This window comes from Bombyx mori, chromosome 23, assembly GCF_030269925.1.
Source record: "Bombyx mori chromosome 23, ASM3026992v2".
Taxonomy (NCBI): Eukaryota; Metazoa; Arthropoda; class Insecta; order Lepidoptera; family Bombycidae; genus Bombyx; species Bombyx mori.
The window spans coordinates 8,097,698-8,119,874 of NC_085129.1; the positions used below are offsets into that span (position 1 = coordinate 8,097,698).

A 22,177-nucleotide genomic window follows, 5' to 3' on the forward strand; every position below is an offset into this window, starting at 1 on the left:
CCTTGTCCTGCAGATAATAAGAGACCATTTTTTGCAATTTGAGTACCAGCGTATTTTTATTTTAGGTACTTTAATAATAAAATCAAATAAAACAAAAGCTGACGGAAAAGATATTCTCGGGCCGGAATGAAGCTGAAACTACAAAGGAAATTCCAAATACAACGTGGCTGAATAGTCAAAGCAACCTTAGCCGTTCTAATTTTAAATCAGGATGAAGTATGCACACATTTTGCCGCCGACTAATTTTCGCTTTTTTACTTTTGTCCAATTTCAAACTTACTGTTTTTTTTTTTCAAAACCTTTATCTTTATAATATAATATTAAACAGTGATAATGTTATCGCCACAAGAGCAACAAATTGGGATATGTTTATTAAAATTCAATTTAGAAGATATTGAAAATGAACTAGTTGTACAGGTTAGTTACATAATCACAGAAAGATTTTAATAAAGTTAAATTTTATAATTGCGCTAAGCGTGGCCTCGTTTTAGTTCTGTCAAAATTTCAATAAATTGATTTATATTTGGTTTTGAATATTTTCTAGTGATATTTTCTTTCCCTGAAGCATTTTTCGGACTATTACAAACATTGAAAGAACAGTCGAATCAGTGCTCAAATTCTCAAGTTGTGTTATCCAAGGGCCACTATTTTTTTCTTTTTACACAAATTAAAATTAACACGCCAAGGAAATAGAAAGGTAAAGAGAAAAATACGAAGGAAAGTTTTATAAACACGAAAATTGAGTGCATAGATAACTCAGACAAAAACAGAACAACATTTCATCTTTTGTTCGATTATTGTTTAAATACATTTATTTATTGCTTAGGTGTGTGGACGAGCTCGCAGCGCGTCTGGTTTTAAGTGGTTACTGGAGCCCATAGACATCTACAATGTAAATGCCGCCCCCACCTTGAGATATAAGTTCTAAGGTCTCAGTATAGTTATAACGGCTGCCTCACCCTTCAAACCGAAACGCATTACTGCTTCACAGCAGAAATAGGCAGGGTTGTGGTACCTAACCGTGCGGACTCGCAAGAGGTCCTACGACCAGTAAATAAATACATGACTAAGAATCGTGACATATGGATACCGATTTGCAATTTTTTTCAAAACCAGACACCTCGTGTCTGAGCTCTCCATTTACGTATTTACTCTCTGGAAGTCTGAATATAAATATTTACGTAATGTGTCCACCGTACATGAGTGGCCACGGTTGGCCTTTAACCACACTTGTTACCAACCACAATTGACCCTGTTATTATTGACCCCGTTGTTAGTTGACGCTACTGTCTTAGTCGCCCATTCCTTGGCCTGTCTTTTAGGACCCATCAAGGTAGCCGTAACTGCAGGTTCACTTATCTGAAAAACTAATTTAAAAACGCACATATGTATGTACGTCTATCTATCTTATCTTAATGTCTTAAACCCTGTGCGCCGCCATGGTGTGTGAGATGACGTCCTTCGGGATTTTCCCGGGAATGAAATCCTGTTCTACCACCAGGTACCGGCAAAGGCAAACTTTCAGCGTGCACTATGCAGTACCATAGGTTTCGTCTGCTGGTGTGGTGGAGCTCGATGGGGCTTAATCAGTTGTCGGTTCTGTCGGGCAGGTACCTCGCGCGCCTCTTATAAGGTGTAATCTCCTGGGAGAAATTGGAGGAGGAGAAGGACCCCGGTATTCCTCTTCTCCCTCTTCCCCAACGTTAAAAAAACGGTTCACTGGAAAACTAATTTAAAAACGCACATAATATGTTCATCTATCTTAATAAAAAAACACATATTTGGATGTGTAGTTTTACTTGTTTGAAAAGTAATTACTATCAAAAAGTGGAATCACCGTTACCTAAAAAGGTCTCTTCAAGTAATTATACCCTGTCCATTAATTTAGGGATGGAACTTCAAAAACCTGTCCCCAAATGTAACAAATGTTCGGGTACCCAAATGTAATTCATCCAAATTTTAAATATGGGATTACTGGTTTAAGCTACGCATGTTCTATGTATAATTTACGTAACAGTACGTATCATATTAACTCAGTTACGGTATGTAGTCAGTGATTTTAAGTAAATATTAAAAATGAATGATGACAGAAAAAAAAAGATTTTTTTCGTAACAACGAAACCATTGAACCTGATAAAACGAGGTGTGGACCGTACTACAGTGGTATTTTGATTAGCAAGGGTTACTTCTATCCCGATTAAGTCTCGCGAAATTAATTTGCTCGCTACGAAATGTAGTACAGATGAATGGGTACGAATACGAATACAAATAAACATATTATTCAGATGTATTCGATACCCGCCACGAGTACTCGTCCGTTCTACCACACGGCATCGGTTTTTTTTTTAATTATTTCAGTATTCGATTCTGGTGTTTATTTGCGTATTTATGATTTTTGAGCTGACTCGTTGAAATCTGACGCAAACGAAAACCGATTGGACTTAAGATTTTTTTTAGAAGTTTCACTTTTCAACAAAATTTTCAAAAAAAACGAACTTATCCTATATTTTTTTTCTTTTTTTATTTGCTTATTTTTATTTTTCGACTTTGCGACGACGGCATTTAACATATGTATATAAAGCCGTCGAAATGTTCACGTTCCCTGAACATAGATGAATATATGTATAAATGGGTCTTTACGTAGTTATATGCGTCCAGAAATTGTTGGGCCAATTGTTTACCAATATTCTAAATGTTCGTGTAATAGGATTACGACTATGGATCATTTATAAGATGTTACATTAGTCATATTATACAGAAAAATTCTAAAGGGCCTCGTGAATTGCTTAGATTTCGAAAAAAAAAAAATTATCACGTCCACACAAAAAATAATTATTTATTAAATTTGTTATTGGAACCATCATAAAAATCAACTAAAGTACCATGTTCAAAATGTTCATACAATTACTAAATTAATTTAGGATTGTATTACCAATTGACTTATTTACTTATTTCATTTACTTCAGATTTTGCATCCATATTACATTCATTAACATTTCATATAGTTTACCAGAATTAAATAAAAATAAAAATAATAATAATAAGTAGAATCTCAGAATAAAACAAAAGCAATAATAATAAAAAAACAAAAACTCAACATTAACATCAAAATTACCTTAAAAATAAGAAAATATATAAATTTTCTAGAATTCTGGTCAATTGTCTTTAAGCGAATGAGGAGAAATCTGCACAAGTTTGAAATTGTACCGACATCAAAGTTTGCAAGATACAACGAAGTTGGCCTTAAACTCCTCAAACTGGTCTTAAAAAAGATAAGCCTCTCCCAAGGACGCCATAATGATCAGCCTGCGCTGCCAGAATCCAACTTATACAGGTTGTAAGAGGCCGTCCCGCGCGGCCTCCTCTGAGGCGCGATCGTCGCTCGAGAACCTTCTGTTTGTTTGTTGTTTAATTGTTTGAGATGATCCCCTCATCTCCCTTTTATTATCGCACCTCCCGCCATCGGAGCAGAGTTCATCCATATTATCTGGACCCGCTGCGTTCTGTTATAAATGGTTCCCGTATACAATAGTGCTAAGGAACCCCATTACAAATCACAAAGTCAGCAGTTTTATAATCTCTTTATAATTACTCGTATAATTCAAGTCAGTTTGAAACCATCATCCGCGCGCGTGACACTTGCCCTAAATTGAGCCCAATTTATTTAAATAAATCTATTCTTTATTAATTTCATTTTTTTAAAAAGGCCTTCGGCCAAATCCCTATAACAATTTGGTGGCAGCGGTGGGATACCGAAGGTTAAGGTATCCCTGGGACGTCTCCGTCCGGGCTCATTAATTAGTGAAAAACTAAAAGTGAAAACTAAAGTGACTTTGCCGCGAGTGTCAAGAAGTGCATCAAACTCATATCCATCTCAATTCCAATAATTAAGAAGAATTTCGTGCTCAAATACGCCGCATTATCCTGGCGAACACTTAGTCTCGACCCTGAAAAAATAAAATATACCAGTTTCCTGAAAAACGTATTATTTAAAAACGAAAGTAGCTTGCTTTCGTCTTGTTACGCGTTACGCTCCTGAAAAGAAAATAATTATCAAACCTACCTGTTGTTCCTGTGGAAAATCTGCGAGTCCTAAGGCGTGTGGCGTTTCCTGAAAGAAAACAAGGTGAACCAGTCATGTTCCTATACCTCTGTTGCTGCGTGATCCTGTAAGTGAATTTATTTACCAATTTACTCCATAGTGAAAGTGCATATCAATATCAGTTGAAAATAATCAAGTGCGTAATTAAAGTGAATCATCGTGACTGAAAATCTGTGTTTGACGAATTGAAGAATTAGAAATAATATAAAAGAAAATAATTTTAATAATATTAATCATAAGTTGCCAATATTGTTTTTAACATTATATTCTCACGGGTCAATTCTTAGAATTATACTTGTCACTCACCACACCTGCATTAACTACTCAACGCTATCTGTGTATCAAATTACTTAGGTGGCTGCCTATTACACCGTATAGTATCATTGTTCACTATATTTTATTCTATTTCATTTGTGTGTATTAATTACTTTTAGCTATGTCTCAAAAGGAGTCTCAATTTAAACTAGAAAAAACCGATAACGTAACGATTGCTATATTATTTAAATTTATTAAACCATTTGACGGAACACGCGAGAAATTAAATTCGTTTCTTTCTAACTGTAGTAATGCCATTGAATTAGCGTCAGAACCACAACAAGAAATTCTTTTTAAATTTATATTATCACAACTAGAGGGAAAAGCCGAAATAGCCTGTTCAATAAAAGAATTCAGTAGCTGGGACCAGTTACGTGATTTTCTAAAGACACAATTTGGGGAAAGAAAGCATTACGCCCATTTATTAACCGATTTGCAAGAATGCCGTCAAGGCATTAGTGAACCCGTCAGCCAATTTTCTCTACGCCTAGAAACTTGCCTCTCAAAATTATTAACAGAAGTAACCTTATCCAATAAAAAGAAGTCTGAGCTTAGCGGCCGCGTAGCAGCCATGGAAGACTTAGCTCTTCATACATTTTTACTCGGCCTTAAGCCTGAAATTTCTAATTTAGTCAGAGGTAAAAATCCATTAAACCTCAACGAAGCTATTAATTTAGCAATTGCCGAGGAGAAAATATTAAATTTATTTAACAAACGTAACCCTTCCATGCCACAACGCCAGTCCCCAAAACCCTTCCAAATCTCCAAACCTCCCAACTTCAACGGAAATCTTAGGCCTCAACCTCAAATACAGAGACCTTACAATCAAAGCAACCAAGGTCTGTACTGTCGTTACTGCAAAACCCAAGGCCACACAATCGAAACCTGTAAAAAACGTGAATACAATAATAATCGATTCAAAATACCTCAACCCTATTTTCAACAACGTCCAATTCAAGAAAACTTTAAACCTAATCCTGCTCGCGTAAACTGTTTAGTTGACGAAAATTATACCTACGATGATTTCGAGCCGCAACCATCATCTAGCACAGATTATGCACAAGATAATCTTAATCAGAATTTAAACGAATAAGGGACTCACGAAGGTGTCTCGTGAGGCCCAAACCGCAACTTCAAGCTAACTGTAACGATAAAGACACCTTTTCTATATCCAAGGACCACATGGGTAATCAGCCCCGAGCAAGTGTCCATAATTCAATTCCCAAGGACCACACGGGTAACCAGCCCCAAACAAGTGTCCATAATTCAATTCCCAAGGACCACACGGGTAACCAGCCCCAAACAAGTGTCCGTAATTCAATTTCCAAAGACCACACGGGTAACCAGCCCCAAGCAAGTGTCTACATTCATCCAATATCAAAACACAAACGCAATATCATTGAAAATACAATTACAAAACAAAACGAAAGTAAAATTTATGAACTATCTTGTATTTCTAGTAAAATATCCTTACCCCATGTACTTGTTTCGACATCTATATCCTTCAAGCCGCTCACTTTCCTTGTTGACACTGGATCCTCCGTATGCCTCATAAAAAAAACATCTATTCAATCATTTTCACACATAAATCTCATAAATAATATAATTAAATTAAAAGGTATAGATAGTACGGAAGACCCCGTACCTACTTTGGGTAGTTTTGATCTTAAACTTATATTTGGAAAAGAATCAATTCCTTTCACTTTTCACGTAATAGACAAAATAGATTTACCCTATGACGGAATAATAGGCACAGATTTACTCACCCGTTTTCAGTGCTCTATAGATTACAATCGCCAAATTCTCTACTTAAATAAAAATAAAATTAAACTCAATTTCACGGATCCCACTTACCAAATTCCGCCTCGCTCAGAGGTAACTGTTGAGTGCTCAGTTACAAATCCTGAGCTAAGAGAAGGTCTCATTCTTGATCAACACGTAAGTGATACACTTTATATTGCTAATTGCTTAGTGAAGGTAAAAAATAACAATCGTGTAAATCTTACTGTCTTAAATACCTCTGAAAAACCTGCTATTATAAATTCTAAACTTCAACTTACTCTACTTCCAGTTGACTATGAACTCTGTAAATCGCAAATCACAACTAAAACCTGCTTAGATAGAACTAATGATGTCCTTAAATTATTACGCGTATCACATTTAAATAGCGAAGAAAGTGAAGCCCTTTACGATATGTGCTCTAAATATTCTGATATATTTCACCTCCCTGATGACTTACTCACCTCGACTGACGCCATCCAACATGAGATTAGAACTTCTTCCGATCAACCTATTAATGTCAAATCCTATCGATTTCCTGAGATTCATAAACAAGAAGTAAACTCACAAATACAAAAAATGCTCGACCAAAAAATCATACAACCTTCTCTATCTCCTTGGTCCTCGCCTATATGGATTGTCCCAAAAAAGACCGATGCCTCTGGTCAAAAGAAATGGCGGATTGTAATTGACTATAGGAAACTTAACGATATTACTATTGGTGAGACTTACCCCATACCTAACATTGTCGAAATTCTTGACCAATTAGGAAACTCAAAGTACTTCACAACATTAGATCTCGCTTCCGGCTTTCATCAGATAACAATGACTCAAAAAGACGCTTGCAAAACCACGTTTAGTGTCCCTCAAGGACACTTTGAATTTACAAGGATGCCCTTTGGCCTAAAAAATGCCCCATCAACTTTTCAGCGCTTAATGAACAATGTGCTCACTGGCCTACAAGGTGAGCGCTGTTTTGTGTATTTAGACGATATTGTGTCTTATTCTCATGACCTTAAAACTCACATTGAAAACCTCAGTGCAATATTCGATAGACTACGTAAATTTAACCTAAAATTACAGCCAGACAAATGTGAATTTCTACGAAAAGAAGTCGGCTACCTAGGTCATATAATTAGCGAGGAAGGACTAAAACCAGACCCTAATAAAATAAAATCCGTTAAAGAGTTTCCAATCCCAAAATCCCCCAAGGACATTAAATCCTTTTTAGGACTAATATCATACTATAGACGCTTTATCCCAGAGTTCTCCAAACTATCAAAACCACTCACATCCCTCTTGAAAAAGGATGCATCTTTTCTTTGGACCAACGAACAACAATTAGCTTTCGAAACGCTCAAAGATAAACTCATTACCTCTCCTGTATTAATATACCCAGATTTTACTAAACCATTCAACCTTACTTGCGATGCATCGAACTATGCAATATCAGCTATTCTTTCGCAAGGTCCTATAGGTAAAGACCGCCCTGTAGCCTATGCATCCAGAACACTAAATAAATGTGAAATTAACTATAGCACAACCGAAAAGGAGTTGCTAGCTATAGTTTGGGGCTGCAATTCTTTTAGACCGTATTTATTTGGTCGTAAGTTCACCATAGTAACAGATCATCGTCCACTAAAATGGCTATTTAACCATACTGATCCAAGTAGCAAACTACAACGTTGGCGTCTCCAACTACAAGAATTTGAATACGAAATTATATATAGAAAAGGCAAATTAAATTCAGCAGCTGACGCTCTATCTCGTTATCCCGTTAATCCTGTCTATACCGAAAATCCTGAAAACTTAAATGAAAATGAACTGATTGATCTGGGTCCATTAGACATCAGTCCCTTTAATGACGAAGTCCCTGATTTTACGCCTCTAAGTCCAAGTCCTAACAATTTACCTGATACTCTGCTCCAACCAGAAATTGTACCTGAAATCACTGATCAAAATCCAATAATAGAAAATGAACCCCAACCTTCTAGTAGTCAAGCTCCTATTCTACAACAACCTAATACTTTAATAAGCCCCCATAACTTACCTGATCTCGACGACACCTATACTAAATTCTTAAAAACTCCTTCAAGCTTTAAATACGATACAGCCATTTTTGAACATAATGATAGTATAATAAAAAGCCAACACAAAACTATCGTAATACCTGCATCCCTTGATTTAGATGAGTCAATTCCCTATGTTCAAGAAATCTTATTAAATTCACCAGATTCAGAATCATTCACGAATTCAGAGAAAACCTTACTTTCCTACAAAAACCTTTTACTTAATGATAAAAACTATTACTTTCTATTTATAAAGGTACATCACTTTGATAATTGCACCTACAGTGACATTTTTGAGTCATTAAAAGCCCTTAGAAACCATTTAATATCCATGAATGAAACTATCGATAAAATAAGCATCACTGACTTCAAGAACCCGTTCGATAAACATATTTATGTAAAAATCTACAACATACTTGCTCACTTATTCCATAATACCGGTATCCAAATACACATTTATAGGAATAAAATATACTATCCTTGCCCTACCGAAGTCCAAAAAATTCTCCGCGAAAATCATGACTTACCTGTCGCCGGACACCTCGGTTCTAGTAGAATGTTCAATAAAATCCGGGAACAATTCTATTGGAAGAACATGCGTAGTGAAATAGAAAATTATGTTAAAAACTGTAATCAATGTCAAACTAATAAAGCGCTCAGGAAAATCAACCGTGCACCAATGCAGATAACGACCACCTCAACAGCTCCCTTCGAAAGATTGTCCCTAGATATAGTTGGTCCTCTCCCCGAATCCGGTACAGCAAAAATTAAATACATCCTTACCCTTCAAGACGATCTGACTAAATATTCTGTAGCATATCCCATTCGCAGTACTACCGCTGAAGAAACCAGCGATTGTCTGATTCACTTTATTTCCTTATTTGGCATTCCCAAAACCATCTTAACCGACCAGGGTTCAAATTTTACTTCTGAAATGTTTAAAGAAACATGCAAATTCTTAAAAATTAAACAGCTCTGGTCGTCTCCCTATCACCCACAGACGCAAGGTGCATTAGAAAGGAGCCACTCTACATTGAAAGAGTATTTGAAATCCTACGTATCCGAAAACCAGGACAACTGGCCAAGATATGTATATACAGCCATGTTGGCATATAATACTGCAACCCATTCAACAACAAATTATACGCCTTACGAGTTAATTTTCGGTCACAAACCCGTTCTTCCAAACTCCATTTATGAACCAGCTCCAAATGCAACTTACCCTGATTATATTCGAATGCTGCAACATCGCCTTAAAGTCACTAGAGAACAAGCTACTAAACATACACTGAAATCTAAAGAGTCTTCCAAGGCCCGCTACGACGCCCACACTCGCCCAGTAACTTATCATGTCGGCGACTACGTTTATTTGAAAAATCACCTCAGAATGCGCAAGGCTCTTTCACCTATCTGGAAGGGTCCTTATAAAATAATTAAATTAAACGGTAGGAATAGTTTAACCTTATTAATAAATAGGCGTCATGTAATTCATCACTATGATGAAATAAAACTAGCACGCCGATGTAATGCATGAAATTATTATTATATATGTTTAATAAGTGTTTAATATATAACTATATTTAATACATAACTATAGTAAGATACGTATATTAAGATTTAGTATAGTTATTATTCCTTTACAGTTCCTTGTCTTCAGCACACGAAACATTCATTGAACCCTCAATGAATACATCTGGTATATACTTTGACCCTATCGGGTCACTCAAAATAATAGACGGACATCTTAGTGTAATAGTTCCTGTAGATATTTCTTACATACAACCACACATTATAAATCTGAACGGTGTGATAGGCAGTTCAAAATTTCTGTGTAGGCAAAGTGCTCTCTACTCCAATGTCGAATGTTTAAACTTACACCAGCCGTTATCAATAAGATATAATGACATAGTTCGCGACTTTGAATCAATATCACACTTAATCGAAATTAGAACTAAAAGGTCGGCCTGGTTTGGTGGAGTCGGTACTTTGTCCAAACATCTGTTCGGTACAATGGACGAAAACGATGCCATACGTTATAGTAATGCCATTCAAGTTATAGAAAAAGACCAAACTAAATTATCTAAATTAATCAAACAAAATATTTTGGTAACTACATCAACCATCTCTTCTTTTAAAGATACTTTAAATAAAATCAATATCAATGAACAACAGCTAAACAGTGCAATTGATACTCTAATGCATGCACAACAAAACTCCACATTACTTTCCGACAATCTACTTCAAAGGTCAAAACTTAACGAAATATTGAACGTTCTAGAGAGCAGTTTGTTAACACTATCGTTTAAATTACAAGATATTATTAACGCAATTATGTTCAGCAAGTCAAATATTTTATATCCGTCTATAATAACCCCGAAACAATTGTTTTCAGAGCTTGTAGACAATTATAGATTTTTGGCTGATTATCACCAATTCCCCATAAGTTTGTCATTAGATAATATTTATACACTAATGAATGTATCTGAAATCGCTACCTATTATAATAACAATAAAATTGTATTTGTTCTAAAAGTACCACTTGTCGATTCAAAAGATTATCACTTATACCATAGTATTCCATATCCAGTCATTATTTCTAACAAAACATACGCAACTATCATTCCATCAACTAAATATATCGCCATCACTAGAAATAGAAATCATTATTGTAAGTTGAATAGTTTAATTAGTTGTAAGGTAATATATAATTTAAACTACATTTGTGAAAACATAGATGCCTATTCCAGTTCTAGATCCCCGATCTGCGAATCGGAAATTATTTCTAAAGCCTTAAACTCTGTACCTAATGTTTGTAAAACTAATTTTCTTGGAGGTCATTTAGATATTTTGCAACCACTGTCCAATAATAGGTGGGTCTTTGTAATTACAGAACCTTATAAACTCTCCATAGATTGTCAAGACCAACCCAGTACAGAGATAATAATAGTAGGTACAGGCATCATTAACCTTCCCATACATTGTGTAGCATTTTATAAAGATTCAAGGTTAATACCAAAATATTCAAAGATAATAAAATTTCAACCAATTATTGTAAATTTCAACCTTTTAAACGACTCTTGCTGTAATTCTGTAACTCTATACAAAACTAAATTGCCTTTATTAAATTTATCTAATTTTAACCTTGATTCTATCACCTCACAACAACATACACAGATAAATAATATTATAAAAAGTTTAGATACGATTAATGAAAAGCCGCATATTGTTCTATACGGCGAATATTATTCATATACAACCATAATTATTTCTATTATAGTTATTATTTTTATTTTAGCTCTTTTTTATAATGTTGTAAAATCGGGCACTTGTCACCGTCTTTTAAAATTCAAAACTAAATTAAATATTGAAAAAACCGAAGAATTATCGGAAGTCGCCGCCGTCTCCCTTAGTGTGCCAAAACTCCGTACATCTTTTTCCTAAACTTAACCCTTTTGGGGTAAGTTTACTCTCGGCCCCGGGGCTGTTATAAATGGTTCCCGTATACAATAGTGCTAAGGAACCCCATTACAAATCACAAAGTCAGCAGTTTTATAATCTCTTTATAATTACTCGTATAATTCAAGTCAGTTTGAAACCATCATCCGCGCGCGTGACACTTGCCCTAAATTGAGCCCAATTTATTTAAATAAATCTATTCTTTATTAATTTCATTTTTTTAAAAAGGCCTTCGGCCAAATCCCTATAACAGTTCATCGACTGTGCGTTTCCAGAGATCTTTTTTGCCACGTACCATCCGGCTATGGAATGAGCTCCCCTCTACGGTGTTTCCCGAGCACTATAACATGTCCTTCTTCAAACGAGGCTTGTGGAGAGTATTAAGCGGTAGGCAGCGGCTTGGCTCTGCCCCTAGCATTGCTGAAGTTCATGGGCGACGGTAACCTCTCACCATAAGGTGGACCGTATGCTCGTTCGCCTACAAGGGCAAATAAAAAAAAAACCTTCTGGCCTCAGGGGCCATCTGCTCTACGTGTGCCCACTTCCATATCAGCCACGCAATATTTCGAGCTAAATCGCTTATTTATTCATTATCTTTTTTATAGAGATCAGCATTGCCCGCGTTAGATGCCGAAAACGAACAAAAGTACCGCGAAACAATGACAGTGCTGAAAGTTGCACGCTCACTGAACAATGAGACAGAACGATTGAAGTTGGAAAACGGTACGTTATATATGAATTAAAAACAATATCTATTACAAGTACATTTTTATATAAAGTTAAATCATTTCAATTTAGTCAAAATAATTAGAGGTTTGAAAAGTTTCAACTTTTTTATCATACCTTCTGCGTATAATGTATGCGTGCTCCAGCATGTGACGTCAAGTTCCAATGAACGCTTGTGTGTCTGCAGTATTGGACAAGTGTTTTTATTACCTTTGAAAGTAAACGAATACACAACAGACGCTGAAGAGACCCTTTTCAAACCTTATTTGAAGAAGGACGTGCTTACCTACTTAGAAAAAACATCTTGCCTATCGTTGAACAGAAACATTGCTACTAATTCAGCGTAACATAAAACTTTATATGTTTTTCATAACGTGCTACTGTTAGCAGTTTGCTAACGGTGTATTCATTATTGTAGATTGGGAGGAATCGGGACCCTTTCCAAATCCAACACAAATTGTCAATGGTTTTTCTTAGGGTAATACCAATCAAATTTGGATTAAAATGGTTCCGGAGGCTTCAATTTTTATGTACGATGCGTTATTATACATAGTTTGTTACAAAATATACACAAAAACTGAAAAAAGTAGCTTGACCCGATTCACCTTGGCTTTCGGGTGAATCAGGTTACGTATGGGGACAATAGTTTTTCGATAGAGCTGGCACTATTTAGTTGTTAGGTAGGTACCTAACTTTAGATTATTAACTTTTTCATATCTTTAATGAGTTACAAAGCGTTGATGACTAAATTAAACTATTTAGTTTTCAGTTCAATTAAGATAAATCTAACAACTCAACAAAATTATTGCGATATCCCAGATTTGTCCCTATTCTAACTCTAGTGTCTATTCTACCAATCTACTGTATTGTACTAATTGTGTTCTTGTTGTTGTGTATTGTACTGTGTCTACTATATTCTTAAGGTTTCATTCTTAAGGCAATTTCTGACCTCTCTAACGGTCTGTCAGTCATTTGTGACCACGAAATATGTAAAATTATTAGAAACTCCGAAAATAATCAAAGCGGGCCTAAATCATAAAAGTGGTTTTAATTATTTAATTTGTAAAAGGCAATGCTAGATTGCTAGTAAGAAAAAACATCGCATTAAAACCCTTGTTCGTGTCTACCTTCGAAAGCAAACTAAATACAGTTACTAAAGCACAATCGGGAAACTACCTCTTATTTCTATATCACTACGAAATTGCTTCTCTCAATAATATCTTCACTCGCGTGGCCTTAACGTTATGCATATTGAGCTGCATCTCTTGACCCCTTGGCAATATCCATGCATGATATTTACTATTTCAAATGACGTAGTCCCCAAGCATTATATACAAACGTAAAAAACAATATAATATAAAATATAAGGTATTTATGGACATCCAAGTTAAATTTAACGTGAAACAAGGTACCCGCAGGATTTTACGAGACACTGTTTATCGTTGATAGCGCAAGATTATATACCGTCGTCCTACAGTTCGTTAAACATGATTACCTTTAAACGAAAGATATTCTTTGCATCATAAAATGCTCATTTCTAAACGAGGTGGACACACGATATAATCTGCCATCAGAAAAAGGTTTTTGTATCGATGAAAAAAAAACTCGCATAATTAACCAGCATGGCTTACCCTCTTTAGATTCTTTATTAATTACGTTAGTTAACTACGTTTATAAATTACGTTAGGTTCTTTAATAATTAATTTAATCATTACGCAATAAGTCGCTTCAAAACTTACTGACTACCTCAATAAGGAGGTAGTCAGTTCAATAATCAACGGGACCTACAAAATTATTACTTATGAAATCGAATATTATATTTCCATCTACTAATTTTTCGTCAAAAGCTTATTTGAATAATACAGCCGTTTGTTTGTGGATTCATGTAACCACTAAATGCTAGATGGATCGAAAGCTGTCGTAAGCTATCTATATAAAAAAAAGTACTCTGAGAAGCTAATGGTTCGAAGTTCAACTTCGGTAAGGTAAGATGTGGTGTCGAGCGCGTTTCGAGTCATTTAGTTCAAACAAACTGGATTAAAGTTATACGTTCAATATGTGCAGTGAGATTAACTGCTAAGCGGATGCAACTCAAACGACAGTGTGAAGATATAAGTAAGTCCCTTGAAACCGCGCAAACGAACCGAAATCATTTAAAAGAATTGATAATGGACGAAGAAAATGAAACTGAGAAACTCATGTGAGTGAATCTTTAAAATGCAATAATTTTTGTTATTGGGTTTTTTAAGAAAATGGAATACTGTCTAGTTACGCAATGAATTACTTGATTTTAATTTGTAGGAATAAAATTAAATATCCTTTAAACAATATTTACGAATGAAGCAGCAATTACTTTTAAACTAGTAATACAATTGTGATTATTAATCTTATTCATTTTATTTGATAGTTCAGTTTGTTAAATATATTGAGTTTAATTCCTCTGCTGAGTAAACTACTACGACTTCTCTGTCTTCCATTATTGTCATCCATTCTAGTGTCAGCTTCCCCTAACAGAAATCTAGGGGGCCATGAAGGAAATATATTCCCCTAGATACTATGTTAGGTAATAGTGAAAGAAATATTGAATTGAAATATTGAATAAGGGCCTGCCTATTTCTAATGCGATTTGAAGGCTACACAATATTGACACTAATATGACAGGACCTTCAATCTTATGTAAGGATACGTTTGGCAGAATGATGTTTTCAAGCTCCGTTAACGACATTAAAATACTTTTTATGAAGTCAGGCCATATTAACTTTGCCACGAACGAAAAAACGAATAAAATAATTTTCTGTTTCGTTAATAGAGTGAATAAGAAATCTTTTACTTCTCATATCAGTAACCAATTGCATTGCGTTTCCAGACGTTATCTGTTTCCAAAAAGATCATAAGAACGTAACGATTGTCATGTTATAGTCAATTTCGTGGTCGTAAGCTCTTGGTTGCGCGTATTATTGTCTAGATTTATCATCACAGTTATATTTTATTGCAGCCGTCAATATGAAGATTCGTTGCGTGAAAAAGCGGATCGCTTCAGAAATACTCGGGGATATTATGTAAATATTTGCACACTATAAGATCACTTTAATAATGATTGCACACTTAATGAAGCTGATTCCTGCGTGATACTTCATAATAAGCAATTAGATAAATGGCTTAATTTTTCTTAGACAATAAATACACTTTTTTTTGCTTAGCTGGGTGGGCGAATTCACGGCCCACCTGGTGTTAAGTGGTTACCGGAGCCCATGGACATCTAAAACGTAAATGCCGCCACCCACCTTGAGATATAAGTTCTAAGGTCTCAAGTATAGTTACAACGGCTGCCCCACCCTTCAAACCGAAACGCATTACTATATCACGGCAGAAATTGGCAGGGTGGTGGTACCCGTGCCTACCCGTGCACACTCACAAGAGGTCCTATCGCCAGTAATTACGCAAATTATAATTTTGTGGGTTTGATTTGACTTCTAAATTTCCTTTCATCTTGTGCTGATATAGATACACGTTTTTAATTTATACTTAGATTACTTATATTTTCATAACATGTATACATTACAAAATACAGAATGAAGACGAAGTAACTTCTGAATACAATAATGTCATCAGTTCATTGAACGATCTTCAGCTGCAACACGACGAATTGAAGAGTACGGTTGAAGAACTTAAGAGACAGCTTCAGGCCATAGTTCCTGAAATTCCTGATGATATTCTAAATATTGTGTATGTTATATAAAAGAAAGTATATGTAATTTAAAGTCGTCGTGACCTAAAAGATAAGGTGTCTGGTGCATTTGTATCGAGCGATACAACTGTGTCGGTGTTTGGATCCCGCGGACACGTATCAACTATTCTAATATTTTTTTTATTTAACAAATATTTACGACTGACCTCAACGGTGCAGGAATAACATCGTGCATAAAATAAAACCCGCAAAATTAATAATTTGCGTAAATACTGGTGGCAGGCGTCTTGTGATCCCGAACGGGTAGGTACCACCACCGCCCTGCCTATTTCTGTCGTGAAGCGGTAATGCGTTTCTGTTTGAGCTGTGGAGCTGCCGTTGTTCTGTGCAAATTGTGAGAATTCATGTCTCAAGGTGAGTGGCTTTTTTTTTTTGGGTACGGGGGCTGAACCTCCTACGAGGTCCCCGCGCCTAGGGGGCGCGCGGGGTATGTGGGACTCAACGATCTGCAAGGTGTTGGGAGCAGACCGCGGGCCCAAGGAATTTTAAGGCCCACCCACTAAACGACTCCCCTGCACTCTTACACCCGACGTCCGATCCCCGTCCGAGGTCAAAACCCGGTCAGAGTAGAGGGGTTCCCGCGGTCAACACTACAACCAGAAGGTGAGTGGCTGAGTTAACGTGGATGTGCTCCGGTGACCATTTAACACCAGGACCGTGAGCTCGTCTATCCATCGTAGCAATAAAAAATAAAATAAAAAATCATTATTTGCCTCGAGGCAAGCTTTATTATTAGTTAATAGGTCAGGCGAGTTCGTCACGGTTCAACCTCTGTTCATCATTCTGCGTCATAAACGGACAGGAACCGTCCAGTACCTACTACTTACGAATATAATACACTGCAACTAGTAATCAAACAAACGTATGGAAAAATGTAGCATCAAATAGGTTGGTGCAAATAGTAAAAGAAAGCACGGTTTTCTATAAAAGACAAAGGAAAAGTTTTTAGGTTCGAGTAAACCGGTAAGATTAACGAGGAAAGCTTGATGAAAAAATTTTATAGTCCGTAAGTAAGTGGCCGAGTCGAGAAGAAATGTTCGAGTTGTAAATATCGACCAGAAGATAAAGATATATAAAGATCGAATCAACCTTCAGTATCTCGATATCGAAGATGAATTCCAGTACATCATATCCTACTTTACAAATAACACATGTCAAATAATAATACTAATATTTCTGTACAGAAACACGCGTATTCAGATGTTAAATTGTTACCGAAACCAACTTTATGACGTTACATCGAGGTCGGAATTGCATTAGAATAATCACACATTCTTTAATCTTTGAATACGAATTATACACTGCTGTTCTTCATGGAAATTTACCGAACCAAATCAAGAATTTTTGTTCAGATATATATACAAACATGCATTTTTATTTTATAAAATGCTCTCTCTAAGAATCCTTTTTTTTGTCACAGAGGAAAAACTGAACTAGCAGAGAAAATAAAAGAGTTAACAGAAAAATGCGCAACGCTCACAGAACATCGGAATCAACAACGTAGCCTGCAAAAAGATCCTATTCAGTCCATTCTCTTGAAATTTTAAATATCTAGAATTGTATCAATCCTTTGTTTGGTTTCCTAATAACTAAGATTTTAATAAGTATTTGGCTGGAAAAACTGTTTTAAATAAATTTGAATAAAGGCAAAGTGGTTTTATTAGTTTTGTATAAATAGTATTTACTAACCTGTGAAAAGTAATTTTCAGTTGAACTGAAGACATTAAACAAGATTCATGTGGATGTCAAAAAATTACATATTACTCTTTGGATGAAACTGAGGATTGATTTTTTTCTTCAAAGTTATTGAAAGGCACATTAAGACAGTAATGAACGCCTGGTGGTTAAAATTTGACCATTCATTATAATATTATTCATGTTTCATTTAAATTTTTAGTTTGAGTTCACTAGCAACTAATATAAAAAGCACAAATATGTCTTAGAATAACTATGATTAGATCATTATCAAATTTTTCCATTATCCACTAAGAGCGTGAACAAGAAATTTTGTAAACTAATCATATTAATTTTTCTCAGTTTGACCACACCCTGTAACATTTTTTATTTTTATTACTTAGATGGTTGGACGAGCTCACAGCCCACCTGGTGTTAAGTGATTACTGGAGCCCATAGACATTTACAAGGTAAGTGCGCCACCCACATTGACATATAAGTTCTAAGGTCTCAGTATAGTTACAACGGCTGCCCCACCCTTCAAGCCGAAACGCATTACTGCTTCATTGCAGTAATAGGCGGGGTGGTGGTACCTACCCGTGCGTACTCACATCAGGTCCTACCACCAGTAATTACGCAAATTTTGCGAATTTGATTTTTTATTACACGATGTTATTCCTTCACCGTGGAAGTCAAACGTGAACATGTGTTAGGTACTTATTTCATTAGAAAAATTGGTACCCGCCTGCGGGATTCGAACACCGGTACATCGCTAGATACGAATGCACCGGACGTCTTATCCTTTAGGCCACGACGACGTCAATATAGATATAGATATAGATTCACATATTTATGTCTGTCAAAAATGTACGATAGTGTTTTTTTTTGTTTACCACTTAATATATTTTGAAGAATTATTAAAAACATATATCCTTTTTATATTTCTCTATATAAATTTAATTGTGTCAAATTTCATACACCTCCATGTAATTTTCGTAAAACGGGTAGGTACAAAGTATAAAATATAAGGTATGTCACTACTACTGAGCACAAAGCTTACAATAAAAGTTCACAGGTAAACAAGAAAATCGAATGACAAGGAATCCATAAAAATGTAAATTTACGAAATTATTCTTTCATATTTAAGATTTCAATTCAAAACAAACACATCGTGTAAAAGTAAAGTAGTTTTATTTTCTAAAATCGTTAATAATGCAACTTTTCGAACCAAATATAAAAAATAGTACACAGTTGTCGTTGCAATCAATTTAAGAACTGACTATAAGTAAGTACTACAAAGGGGAAAACAAAAATCCATAAATTCACGTTGACATCTATGACCTATCTATATATCATTGTGATCGATCCTTTAGTAATATATCTAATACCATTCACTCAATTTCTTTTCTTAATGCTTTCTTTTCTTCGGTTTCAAGAAATTGAAAACATCGTTGGCTGTACTGGCGATATTGATGGCTCTTAGACCTTTACCCTGAAAAAAAAAACATATTAATATATAATTTCTTGGAACGACTATATAAGGATGGTAGCAATCTCGAGAGGCTCATCATGACTGGTAAGGTAGATGGAAAAAGTCCTCGGGGGCGCAGCCCAATACGTTAGTCCGACCAGATCCGCACCGCTCTTGATTCCACATTTCACAACGCTCTCCACACCGCCAGAGACAAGAATAGATGGAGAAAGATCGTGCGTGCGAAGGTGATACAAAGGGGTGGTCACTACCCTCAGCAGTGAGGAATAAGACGCAAGGAAGGAGGAGGAGGCTTTATGATTAATTGTCCACGCTTACGAAAACTATAAACGTCGAAGAGTAATAGACAGTTGTAGGCAGCGGCTTGGCTCTGCCCCTGGCATTGCTGACGTCCATGAGCGACGGTAACCACTTACCATCAGGTAGACCGTATGCTCGTCTGCCTACAAATGCAATTTTAAAAAGTCTGTATCATATTAAAATTTTATACTGGAAAATTTCCTCAAAACTTGAATTTTAAGTACAGTATACGTTTTTTTTCTGGTGTAGTTCACCTTATTTAAACCTCCATTACATCCATTAAGACTCAGATGAGATGCTAACCATTACGCAATTAACTAATGTAAAATATTCTCATATTTTTCAAACCATTAGTGCTTTCACGTTACCAACAATTACATATACAACTATGCACAATTTTTTTTTATTATACATATATAACATATGCATTTCGATACTGTTCACTGAAACACAAAAATCATAACAAATAGCCTGTATTAAGGCAAGCATATTTTGTTCCAGAAAATCAACCGAAATAAAGAAAAAAGTATATTATTGAGAAAATGAATTAAATATATTTCTAGATAAATTTATTTTTACTTACGACTGCCTTTCCTACAGTCTTAATGGCCTTGATAGGTATTTTTGCTGGAGCGGCTGTACTACATGACACCAGAGACATTGCCACAATAAAAACAAAGAAAAGTTTTAAAATATTCATATTTTAAATAACTGCGCGGTTTACTGTTTTTGCAAATTTTTAGAACACAATGAATTGATTCCGCCGTTACCAATCGTTTTATATGTAACTCCGGGACTTTACTGAATCCCAATGAACGGTTGGGTCATCATCACAAGTTTGTTTAAATATGTGTGTATTCTTGTGAACGTCATAACATCGTAAAAGATAAAACAGATAAGTACTTCATCTTTTAAGAGGTTAATCCTCATAAAAAATAATGTTATCGGTCGAGTGCAAAATCTTAAATGAATAATTGTTTATACGTGAAATGAAGTGCAGGTTAGATGTTTGTGAACTGCGAGAAATAATGAATAGAATTGTTTTTGCTTATTTGATACTTATAGATCGGTTATATTCATTAAAATCAAGAAATAAATTATACCGGGTAAACATTAGAACAACGCAACGATGTGATATCAGTTATCGCTATTAAGTGGATTTCGTAAGATTTCCACTCACTGCAGACTGAGAATTATTTACAATATGTTTATCAGTAATATAGAGCACAATTAGCAGGTTATATTTAAACAGAATTTTAGCATGTGCGACAGACAATAATTTGTGTGCCAATCGAATATTTGCTTTTAGGACGAAATAGCCTATATGATAATAATATATCTCTATTTTGTAATGCCTCCCTATCTAAAGTTAGTACAGGAGCAGACTTGTTGTTATTGTTGGCGTAGCGTACATAGATTGCTATTGTTTATTTGTTTAATTTCCTGAGTCGAAAAGCTCATGACCCACTAGCGAGCTCATGAACAACCAGTTACCCACAAGTGGATACAAGTGAAATCATAAAAATCACAGACATGAGAGCGACCACCGATATTTGCATACGAGATCTAAATTTTAACTAAAATATAACCGATATTCTGAATCGATACGCATTGCATCTTCACGGTAGTAATCGACGAGATATATTAAAATTTAATACTATTGTCAAATTAGACAAAAATGTGGATTCGATTATTCATCACAGATATTTATAAAAGAAACAAAATTATTGAGATATCTGCAAAATGATAATTATTTAAATTAAAGCAATTAATATCATTATAAAGATGTAGTACTAGCATAATAAAATGTGCTGGAAGTTTTTGAAAAAAGTGCGACGACTTTAACACAGATGGCGCTTTAGTAAAACTTCTTGCAGTTTTCCAAGTTACAGTACCTATGTAATATGCACTGCTGAACCTAGTATTAAGTATTCAAATAATATATGCATGCTACAGAGAGTGCAAAACGTTATAACCAGAGCTACTGCAAAATTTATGCGATTTCGCTCTATGATTGTAATTAAACCATAATCAGTAAAACTCCTCAAGATGTAGATTCATGTTAATATAAATGTTTACATTTCATTGTATTATTTGTTATACATTTTATTGTATTACTACCATTTAAATAAACGAATTAATGTGCCATATAATTTTGATGGCATTGAACTTCGTAAGTAACGACCCAAAAAAAATCGGTTAACAAACAGGAAAAAAATGTTTATAGCTGTTTATTTTTGTCTTATTTTTTAACAAATATTGGTTGGCGCTTGCATTGTTATCTTTTTAGCGCGACATCATTTAACATTTATTTACAACATCGATGTTTATTGAAATATTTTGAATTATCCAATTTTTTTAATGCGGTTTTTCGTTCCCTGTACATCCATCGGGACTTCGCCTTTGGTCTCGACAGAAGTTCCACCCTTGGTGGTCTAAGAGCTTTTTTCAACGTTTTTGAACAGATTTTTCAATTAATTTTTTAAACGATTTTTCGTTGATATAATACTTACTTT

The 22,177-nt window shown here is 35.1% G+C and overlaps 2 protein-coding genes across 3 annotated transcripts; one reads left to right on the forward strand and one right to left on the reverse strand.

Annotated features, from left to right (window-relative positions):
- The first annotated feature begins 208 nt into the window (after nucleotides 1-208).
- On the forward strand, nucleotides 209-17,846 carry LOC101741987 (uncharacterized). 2 transcript variants are annotated; one of them, XR_009976256.1, is made up of 6 exons: nucleotides 209-417; nucleotides 12,327-12,444; nucleotides 14,512-14,647; nucleotides 15,443-15,506; nucleotides 16,019-16,798; nucleotides 17,616-17,846. XR_009976256.1 is itself a non-coding variant. In XM_012695872.4 (6 exons), exons 1-6 carry the CDS (start codon nucleotides 334-336, stop codon nucleotides 17,740-17,742), a joined length of 684 nt encoding a protein of 227 aa, XP_012551326.2. In that variant the 5' UTR covers nucleotides 209-333; the 3' UTR covers nucleotides 17,743-17,846. The 2 variants fall into 2 exon arrangements, 1 of the variants encoding a protein (XP_012551326.2); XM_012695872.4 differs by having other exon boundaries at nucleotides 16,019-16,173.
- A 1,193-nt stretch (nucleotides 17,847-19,039) lies between these two features.
- Nucleotides 19,040-20,383, reverse strand: Mor (moricin). Its single transcript, NM_001043364.2, has 2 exons — nucleotides 20,245-20,383; nucleotides 19,040-19,361 (listed from the first exon to the last, which is right to left on the reverse strand). The coding sequence occupies exons 1-2, from the start codon at nucleotides 20,359-20,361 to the stop codon at nucleotides 19,278-19,280; spliced, it is 201 nt and encodes a 66-aa protein (NP_001036829.2). The 5' UTR covers nucleotides 20,362-20,383; the 3' UTR covers nucleotides 19,040-19,277.
- Between the last annotated feature and the right edge of the window lie 1,794 nt (nucleotides 20,384-22,177).

Excerpts from the sequence above, each read along its gene's own strand:
- LOC101741987 (XM_012695872.4), top strand. The coding sequence starts at position 334 with ATGTTATCGCCACAAGAGCAACAAATTGGGATATGTTTATTAAAATTC. Across the intron at positions 418-12,326 it reads AAAATGAACTAGTTGTACAG|AGATCAGCATTGCCCGCGTT; the intron begins GTTAGTTACATA and ends TCTTTTTTATAG. Across the intron at positions 14,648-15,442 it reads AATGAAACTGAGAAACTCAT|CCGTCAATATGAAGATTCGT; the intron begins GTGAGTGAATCT and ends ATTTTATTGCAG.
- Mor (NM_001043364.2), bottom strand. The coding sequence starts at position 20,361 with ATGAATATTTTAAAACTTTTCTTTGTTTTTATTGTGGCAATGTCTCTG. Across the intron at positions 19,362-20,244 it reads AGACTGTAGGAAAGGCAGTC|GGTAAAGGTCTAAGAGCCAT; the intron begins GTAAGTAAAAAT and ends TTTTTTTTTCAG.